General features: G+C 44.2%; 1 protein-coding gene across 3 annotated transcripts in view; it reads right to left on the bottom strand.

Annotated features, from left to right (window-relative positions):
- Positions 1–9514, bottom strand: part of ydjc (YdjC chitooligosaccharide deacetylase homolog) — a 44200-nt gene extending 34686 nt beyond the window's left edge. For 2 of the 3 annotated variants that reach the window (XM_052068338.1, XM_052068340.1), the window contains exons 1-2: positions 9388–9514; positions 3921–4096 (exon numbers count right to left, since the gene is read on the bottom strand). In XM_052068338.1, coding sequence (XP_051924298.1) covers positions 3921–4084 — 164 coding nt within the window. In that variant the 5' untranslated portion in view covers positions 4085–4096; positions 9388–9514. Of the gene's footprint in view, positions 1–76; positions 236–3920; positions 4097–9387 lie in introns of those variants that run through there. The other variant, XM_052068339.1, reaches the window with a different exon arrangement.
- Positions 9515–10503: the final 989 nt, after the last annotated feature.

Genomic DNA, 10503 nt, shown 5'->3' on the forward strand with positions numbered 1-10503 from the left:
GCCCAGTCAGAGCTCCCTCATGCGGCCACACACCTGCTGCCCATAAGACTGTGAACCCCCCAACCCAGAGCATTACCCCATTCCTGGGACTGCAGCATCTAGAGAAGAACCAATGCAGCGCGGAAGAGGACGCTTGGGACCAGAGGACAGATGCCGCCGGCTCCAAGTACAATCCTGATTCAACGGTTGGTTACCAGCAGGCTCACTATCCTTTTCTTGTCATGTTCAAAATTTCCTTGCAACAGACAAAAATAAATAAATAAATAAAAACAGTTGACTAACATCTGGCAAATGTTAGCTGAACATTTTGCCAACATTTGCGAACTTGTGACGAACTTTTTCTACCTTTGCCAACAGTCGCAATTGTTGGCCCTCTTGTGTGATAGGGATTTTCATGTGTGTTGTAGCAAACAAGTTTGATGATGAATATAATTCTTGACGGCACACAGTTGATGTCTGTGGATTATTTGACGTAACATTTTGTCACCCCTCTGTGAGCTGTCACATATTCGTTGTGGAGGGGTTTGTGTGTCCCATAGTGATGTGTCGTTCGCGAACGAGCCGGCTCTTTGAAGTGAACGATGGGAGCCGGCTCCCACCTCATTGGGAGCCGGCTCCTCATTGGGAGCCGGAAGGGGAGGGTTACACGCGTGCGTGCACACACACATACACACACACACACGCACGCACAAACACACACACACTGTTGAGGAATGGGAGCTGTCAATTTGCTCTTGGCCCTTCCTTGGTTACAGATTCTTTTATCTCTCTATAAGGTGGAAGAAGACCCAACACCACGTAGTCTTTTCTTCAGTTTATCGCAACGCAACACGAATCGATTCGGGCTCCTGTGAGTCTCAGATTTCATCAGGAAGCCCCGAAGAAACACATTCATGAGATTATATAGAGACAATATGATAATGAGAGGCGGGGAGGTACGCCTCTCATGCAAATCCCGAAACAAAGAAAGTAACATGTCATCTGACCCGGTGTGGCCTGAGGAAGCCAGGAGCGGTGAGGTGAGACCCGACCACCACTACCCCCCATTTGGTGCGATGGCAGGAACACAGACACCTGAGATAACAGCTCCTCTAAAACATGTCCCGTGGAGGGGGGCCCCAGAAGTGGTGGGGGTCGAGGGCACTAAAGTTGATTGTAATAACATTGAGCAGGAAATACCTTCTGGTCACAGATCTTGAGATTAGGGTTCCTCTTTGAGGGCACTTGAGAGCCTTCAGGGACTTTTATGAGGTGGTGGAGGCAAGAAAACCCTTGGGGGGCTGTTAATTAACCAAAGGGAAATGGGCTCTAAACTTCACAGTACATTCTTTGTTTTAACTACTTCAGCAGATTCTCAGGAGAGAGACTGGTGTCAATAGTTCTCATACCAAGATGAAATTCAACAATGTTCTACTACTACTTTTAGCGGAATAATTCCTTAACAACACACACACACACACACACACACACACACGCGCTGCAGTTAAGAGAAGGGGTAGGGGTTAGAGAAGAGACACACACAGCAGCACACTGAGCAGCACGTGAACAAGACAGACGAGGAGACGAGAGAGCTAGTTAGTGAAAAAAAAACAACACGGTGGAAAGTGGAAAGGTGAGAAAAAGGATAGGAAACGCAGTGAAATATGGACTCATTTCAATGTAATTGATAGTTCAAAGGCAGCGTGTAGACTGTGCAAGGTTAAAATATCCCATAGATCAGGCTCCACAAATAACCTGCACAGGCACATCAGAAATATCCACCCATCAGTACAATTTGAATAGAAAAGACAAGCAAGGGAACCAGCTATTAATGAAGGTGCTAGTGTGTCTGCAACAGCTGCTGCTGCTGCAATGTCACAACTGCCTAGATGATTGCAAGGTTTTTCATCCATTTTGTGTTGGCTGTGTGTTGTCGCAACATCTGTCCCCTCAGAGAGAATCTTCTCCAAAACAGGGCAAATATTAACAGAGAGGAGAAACAGGATCAATCGCTCAAAGCTGAGGCACTTGGTTTTTCTTCATGCCAATCTTCGCTAAAGACGAGCTAAAACCTTTACCTGGATGCTGCTTTTTTCTTTTTGTTTTACAAATTTTAATTTATAATTTGTTGTGTGATATTCAAAGCTTACTTATGTTGTTTTACTGTAAATAGTTAAAAGCTTATAAATATACACATTCAGAGATTGGAACTTTTTGACGACCTTGTTTTGAGATGGGTCTTTGTACTTTTTTTTATTTTTGTAGCACTCCATGTTGAGTATGTTCAGAAGAATATAAATAAAGCCATATAAATAATACATATTTGATATAATGTCTATTTTTTGCATTAGTACTTCATTTTACACATAATATTACGTTATTTTTGGTATTAAATTCATTTAAGCAACAAAAAAACTGAGGAGCCATTTGGGAGCCGATCCAAAAGAGCCGGCATCTAAAAGGAGCCGGAATTCCCATCACTAGTGTCCCAAAGATCCTCAGAGCTAAGTTGGGGCTTTATGCCACTGACAGGGTCACCCATGGCAAACAGGATCAAGGTGAGGGACCGGACAAAGCACGATTTAAAAGACCATTCATGATGAAGAAAATATATGCACCTTTGTTTCACTTGTTTCATTCACCGGCGCCCCACTCAGGAGCCAGGCCTGGAGGTGGGGCTCACTCACGAGCGCCTGGTGGCTGGGCCTACATCGATACTGAATGTTTGTGCCTATGCACCAAACAGCAGCTCAAAGTACCCACCCTATTTGGAGTCCTAAGAGGTTGTGCTGGAGAGCGTTCCCTATGTGGACTCCCTCGTTCTGCTGGGGGACTTCACGTAGTCAAAGACAGTGCGAAATGGAAGGCCGTGATTGGGAGGAATGCACCATGCAGCTGATGGGTACCAGCTGGTCAAGCGAAACATAGCTTCAGCGGTCGACGAGACAAAAAGTCAGGCATGGGAAGAGTTGGGTGAGGCCATTGGTGTGAGGACAGTGTTTTGCGGACTTTGTATCGGTCTGTCATGGTGAAGATTTTCGGGTTGATCTTCTCGATGGTCACAAGCTATAAGTCGTGACAGAAAGAACAAGTGGCCTTCATGAGTTTCCTCCGCAGGGTATCTGAACTCTCCTTTCGCGATATGATAAGAAGCTCAGTCATCCAAGAGGGGCTCAGAGTCAAGCTGCTGCTCCTCCACGTCAAGAGGATCCAGATGAGGTGGCTCCTGGATGCCTCCCTGGTGAGGTGTTCGGGCATGTCCCACTGGCAGGAGGCCCCCCGAGGACGATCCAGGACACCCTGGAGAAACGTTGTTTCCCATCTAGCCTGGGAACGCCACAGGATCCCTGGGGAAGAGCTGGAAGAAATAGCTGGGGAGGGGGAAGTCTGGGGTTCCCTGCTAAAGCTATTGCCCCCGCGACCAGACCCCGGACAAGTGGAAGAAAATGGTTGGATGGATGGACGTTTTGTCAACAAAGACAGTCTCCTTTGTGCCACACTCCTCGTTTCTCACCAGCAGGCCCAAGCTACCACTGGTATGAATCTATTCGGTCTTTCGGCAAACAGATCAGCCAAAGCTATCAAGGCAAAACTCTTTTCTCATCGCCCACCATCTTAATTTTGGACTCTCAAACCCATGCAGTCATGTAAGATCGGGTTGCCTTTTTGGTGCTCTCCATAACATTATAGTCCGAAGATAGCAGGTCTCATAGGTTCTCTGTAAATTGGCCAATTGAAAGATGCCAAAAACACATGATGTGCAATTAGCTGACTTCAAGTGTGAAACCTTGATAAGAAGTATACTTGATCAAACAATTTTATGTGATTTATAACGGGTCTCGTGATAACCGTTATTAATTGCAGTGAATATTTTTAAGTGAAGGAGAAAAATACTCTCGCGACAAAGCAAAACCCAATCTGCTACACCAGTCCCACATTACCTTTTAGCCAGATCTGCGGCATCTTTGGCAGCAGATGCATTCACCAGCAGTGACACAGAGGATATGCCTCCAAACTTGAAGCAGTCGACAATCCCTTGATTCCTCTTGGGACAGTAACCAAAATCATCTCCTGTCACCACCAGCAAAATCCTGGGCTGTGGCATTGTTGCTTGTTACTGTGGAAGACAACGGATGGATGCAAATGAATAAAAGGACAAAATTTACTTTATTATTATAACGTTAATTATGTTATAGGGCGGCCTGGTATTCGAGTGCTAAGCATGGGGGTTGGCAACACGCGGCTCCAGAGCCGCATGCGGCTCTTTAGCGACATCTAGTGGCTCCCTGGAGCTTTATAAAGAATGTTTGAAAATGGAAAAAGATTTTGATACAATACAATACAATACAATACATGCTGATTTATATAGCGCTTTCACAACAGCGGCAGCTGTAACAAAGCGCTTTACAAAACAGTTAACATAAAGTAAAATAATAAACACAACACATAACATAAAACACGGACAGTTGTGCAGTCCTAACCACTTTTCCGTCACACGCTTTGTTGTTTGAAGCGGTTTGAGATGAAAGAGGAGAGAATCAAAGCGTCCTTTAACCAGTGGATCAGAGACGTCATGCTCAAAATGTGCACACGTCGGCTACAAGCTATGTTTCAAAGTCAACAAGAAGCTGCAGCATCCATTGACGAAAAAAGAGATTGGTTCACTTCTCCTGTCCCATGGAAATCCATTTCAATTCCAAGCGGCGACTCACGGTTCCAAATACGCATCGGCGCTCTTCGCCAACCCTCCTCTCGCCTCATCCTCAACTTCAGCGGCCATCCATCCAGCCGCACCAACGCCGACTGTCCAACAGCGCCGACATAGCCACTGAACAAATCGGGGTTGTGAAAAATGCTGCCCATTGCCGTGGCCATGATAATCGGCTAATATCGCTCAAATAGTTATAGATACATGTTGCAGCTCCGAAAAAGGGGAGCTGTGGTGTTGGCTTTTTAAAACATACACTTTATTGATGCTTTTAACAGTCTCAACCAGGCATGTCCAGCTCCGGGCCTGGAAGGCCACTGTCCTGCCTGTTTTTCATCTCTCTGGTTGCAACACACCTGGTTCAGATGATCAGCTCATCAGCCAGCTCTGAAGCAGCATTAGAACGATCCCGATGATTTGAATCAGGTGTGTTGCTCCGGGGAGAGCTGGAAAACAGGCAGGACAGCGGCCCTTGAGGACCTACTTTGGACACCCCGGGTCTCGACAAACACAGACACATCTGCGTCTGACTCCATGCCTTCCCTCTTGTCGTTTGACTCAAAAGGCGTTCAAAGCCAGCCTCCGAAAAACGGAAATTAATGATCACTTCACTGACACCAAGAAAAGTCAAGTCAACAGTATTTATAGAGCACTTTCAAACAGCCATTGCTGCATACAAAGTGCTGTACATGGAGCAATTTAACATGCACAATAAACAGTAAGACAAATCAGTAATAAAAGGCGGAAGAAAGCACCAAACAGTAAAATCAAGAACAAATCTAAGTCATGCTGAGTCGAACGCCAAAGAATACAAGTGAGTTTTGAGGAGGGCTTTGAAGATGGGCAGCGAGGAGGCTTGCCGAATGTTCAGTGGGAGGTCATTCTAAAGAGAGGGACTAGCAACAGAAAAGGCTTGATCCCCTCTGAGCCTCAGTTTAGTTTTTGGCACTTCTAACAAAGACTGGTCCACAGACCTGAGGCGCCGGGCAGGTGTGTAGGGGCGGATGAGCTCAGAGAGGTAAGGTGGCGCGAGATTATTCAGAGATTTTAAAACAAAGAGGAGGATCTTGAAAATAACTCTAAAATGAATGGGGAGCCAGTGAAGGGATGCCAGAGTAGGAGTTATATGCTACCAGTCAAGAGGCGAGCAGCGGCATTCTGGACCAGCTGAAGGCGCTTAATGGAGGACTGGCTGACTCCAAAGTAAAGGGCATTGCAGTAATCGAGCCGGGATGTGACAAAGGTATGAATTACTGTCTCACAGTGTTCATGTGAGAGGAGAGGTTTTATTTTGGCCAGCTGTCTAAGGTGAAAGAAGCTGGATTTAGCAACGGCACCAATTTGCCGAGTTTGAAATCACTGTCCAGTTTAAGGCCAAAGTTTGAAACCGTTGATTTCAGATAAGGAGACAGGGGGCCCAAGTCTACAGGATGGAATGTACAAGGGCCACTGGGACCAAGCATTATCACCTCTGTCTTCTTTTCGTTGAATTTCAAGAAATTTTGTGCCATCCAGGTTTTGATTTCTTCCAGACAGGATAGGAGTGGCCTTAATGAGAAGGCGCCTTCCTTGCTCAGTAGGACATAGATCTGGCAGTCATCTGCATAGCAGTGGAAGGGAATACCATGTTTCCTTAAGATGGAACCCAATACAGCGAGAACAGCAGAGGCCCCAGAATTGAGCCCTGTGGAACACCACATGACAGGGGAGCAGTGCGTGACTCAGAGCAGCCAAGGCAGGCACAAAAGGTCCTGTCAGCTAGATAGGACCTAAACCACTCAAGAGCACTGCCACCAATGCCCACCAATGCCCACCAAGTGCTGCAAACGAGTCAGCAGAATACTGTGATCCACTGTATCAAATGCTGCAGTTAAGTCCAATAAAACCAGACACACGTGGTCTCCAGAGTCATTTGCCAGGAGGATGTCATTAGAAATGCGTAACAGAGCTGACTCCATGCTATGCATCGTCTTGATACCTGACTGGAAGACCTCCAAGATGTTATGTTCATCCAAGAAAAGTTTCAACTGCATGTGCACCACTTTTTCCAGAATTTTGGAAATGAAAGGCAGTTTGGAAATGGGCCTGAAACTTGACAGCACATCTGGATCAAGACCAGGTTTCTTGATCAAGGGTTGGACCACTGCATGTTTAAACTGTTGGGGAACTACACCAGATGAAAGGCTGCTGTTGATGATATCCAAGACCGATGCACCAACACTCGGGAGAACCTCCTGAAAGAAGTGTGGGGGAAGAGAATCGCAAGGGGAGCCAGATGGCTTCGTCTGGCGAACTACATCCTCCAAAAGCGCCAAGGACACGGTATCAAAAGAATTTAGTACAGCTGAACATGGAACATGGACAGAGGGGTCAGATGCGGTATTTGAGACCGGAGTTCTAGCTGTAGAGACCTTATCAATGAAAAACTGAAGGAATCTGTTGCACATCTCGGGTGAAGAATCCGAGGAAGTAGGCAGAGGGGGTTTGAGTATAGAATCTATCGTTTTAAATAGTGCGCGTGGGTTGTGACGGTTAGCTTGAATAAGGTGCGACAGATATTCTCTTTTGGCCTCTTTTAGTGTGAGCTGGTAGTTACGCCAGCAGTCTTTCCAAATTTGATAAGAGACATGCAATTTGTCTTTCTTCCATTTGTGTTCAGCTTTGCGACACCCCTGCCTAGCTGCGCGGGTAATGTCGGGCATGACGACTCGAACCAAGAGGTGAGTTCCTCTGTGTTAGACGAGGGTACGCAAAGGTTATTAAAGGCATCAGAGAAACGACTAGCAGTGCGAGGGTTAAAAACTCGGCGTTTACAAGTAGGAGCGGCAGATTTCACAGCAGCATGCAATAAGGCTACGTCAAATAAAACTGCCATGTGATCAGAAATCCCATTTTCAAGGACTTGCAGATTTGACACCGGTAGACCATGAGCAAGGACAAGTGAAAATGAAAAGGACAAGGAAAAGTGAAAATAATGCACCAAAACAAAAAAAAAATCAAGCGAGGAAATTACAAAGTAAATTCTATGTGGGCGTTTGCGAACACATAAAGGAATGAATAACAAACAATTCTGAGACAGTCCAGTCTCCTACATACATACAGCATGTGTTTACCTTCATTGTAAGTTATACTGAAGGCTTTTATTTTTTTGCGGCTCCAGACATGTTTTTTTTGTCCTATGTGGCTCTTTCAACATTTTGGGTTGCCGGCCCCTGGGTGAGCACTTCGAATTCACAGTGCAGAGGTAGAGGTTCAATCCCAGCTTCCTGTGTGGAGTTTGCATGCTCTCCCCGTGCTTGTGTGGGTTTCCTCCGGGTCCTCCCACATTCCAAAAACATGTATGGCAGGCTGACTGAACACTGCAATTGTCCCTAGGTGTGAGTGTGAGCGCGAATGGTTATTCGTTTCTGTGATTGGCTGGCAACCGGTTCAGGGTGTCCCTACTGCCCGAAGACGGCTGGGATAGGCTCCAGCACCCCCCGCGACCCTGGTGAGGATGAAGCGGTTCAGAAAATGAATTAATTAATTAATAATTGTTATACATTGTAATATACTGTATATAACAAAATTCTCCAATCAAAACTTAAGACCTAGCCTGAAAAGGAGTGACAGAAAGAGAAGTTTATTACCGGTAGTTATTATTAAGCTTTTGATTAATATTAAAATGAGAAAACTTAATTAGCGGCTTCATGCATACTGTACATAAATCTGATCACTGTTTAATACACTGAATCCCTTGAACAGGCACAGACTCCAATGCGTAAAACCGGTTGTCAAGACTGAAGAGGTGGACCAAGCTGGCACAACAAGAATACTTGGACTGCACTGATTAGGGCGTCTTTGAAACTTCAACTGTCAGCCTTGACGAATAAACACACTGTAATATCATACATCAGTTTCTGTGAGGACATGGTTGGACCAACAAGGACCTTGCGCTCCTTCAACAATAACAAGCCATGGTTCACTGCCAAACTGAAGCAATTTACAAAAGAGAAAGAAGTGGAGATATCCTTGATTTGAAAATACTATCAATGCTGGGTGTGTCATTTTGAATTGTAGCATCTCTTTAATTTGTTAATGGATGGTTTATGTCTGTGTAATCATGGCAAAATACCCATTCACGCATGTTGTCACGTGCTGGAAGTTTCACCTGCGTACAGTACATTCACCCAATGTGTCACTTTATAATTTTTGGGGGACAGAAAAAGACACACAGACGTTTAAAAAAAAACTTATGGAAGAAGGCTCTGTATCATTGCAGGAGTTTGAGTCCTCCTTCCCTTTTCATAATGCTTACATTTAAGAAACATTCATCCGTTATCTGAAACGCTTCATCCTCACAAAGGCCATGATAAGTTGTTAATTTAAGAGTTTTATTTCTTCGTAATTATGTGTTTCATTTATTTTCATATTACACTATATTTATTAGACACATTATACACGTTAATGCTAATTTACTAAGTATAATATTTTGAGGGCTCAAACAGAATAATTTATTAACATTTCGGTTCTGAACGGGCTCACGGAAGTAAGTAAATTGGAAACTTTCCACCGCAGACTGCTACAGATAGGTAGTGCATGTGCATTGTACGTTGTGAACTGATAAAGACAAATAAAAACCTAAAACAACTCCAACAACACTGACATATTCGATTAACGTAACTATTCTGACATAAAATATGTGACAGCTGTTGTCTTACCATGACTGTTTTCAAATTTAGAAGCGTAAATCTGGATGACACTTCCAACTAGATGTCGGCTTCTGGGCTTTGAACAAACGAGGAAGTGTGGCAGGTATTTAAACCACCGCTGATTGGTCAAATGTAGCAATGGTGCCTGCATGACGCAACGTATCATCGCTGATTGGCTAGGTCAAAATCACGTGTTTTTTCGTTCTTCGAACGGGAGAATGACACTACACTGCTCGTGCAAGAGAACTCATGGACCATAAAGGTTATAGTGATGGGAATTCCGGCTCCTTTTAGAGAGCCGGCTCCTTTTAGCTCGGATCTTTAAAAAGAGCCGGCTCTTTCGGCTCCCAAATGGCTCCTCAGTTTTTTTGTTGCTTAAATTAATTTAATACCAAAAATAACATTTTGGTATTAAACATTATATCAAATATTTATTATTTATATGGCTCTACTTATATTCTTCTGAACATGCTCAACATGGAGTTCAACATGGGTGCTACAAAATAAAAACAAAGTACAAAGACCCATCTCAAAACAAGGTCGTCAAAAAGTTCCAATCTCTGAATGTGTATATTTATAAGCTTTTAACTATTTACAGTAAAACAACATAAGTAAGATTTGAATACCACAAAACAAATTATAAATTAAAAAAGCAGCATCCAGGTAAAGGTTTTAGCTTGTCTTTAGCGAAGATTGGCATGAAGAAAAACCAAGTGCCTCAGCTTTGAGGGGTTGATCCTGTTTCTCCTCTCTGTTAATATTTGCCCTGTTTTGGAGAAGATTCTCTCTGAGGGGACAGATGTTGCGACAACACACAGCCAACACATAATGGATGAAAATCCCTTGCAATCATTTTACCCAGTTCCTTGTCAATTGTGTTCTTTTTTGCTGGTTTTATAGCTGTTTGCATAAAGTGGCTCATAGAGCTCTGGGTTGTACATCTAGGCAGTTGTGACATTGCAGCAGTAGCAACAGTTGCAGACACACTAGCACCTTCATTAATAGCTGGTTCCCTCGCTTCTCTTTTCTCTTCAGATTGTACTGATGACTTTTCTAATGTGCCTGTGCAGGTTATTTGTGGAGCCTGATCCATGGGATATTTTAACCTTGCATAGTCTACACGCT

This window comes from Hippocampus zosterae, chromosome 6 (genome assembly GCF_025434085.1).
Source record: "Hippocampus zosterae strain Florida chromosome 6, ASM2543408v3, whole genome shotgun sequence".
NCBI classification, from domain to species: Eukaryota; Metazoa; Chordata; class Actinopteri; order Syngnathiformes; family Syngnathidae; genus Hippocampus; species Hippocampus zosterae.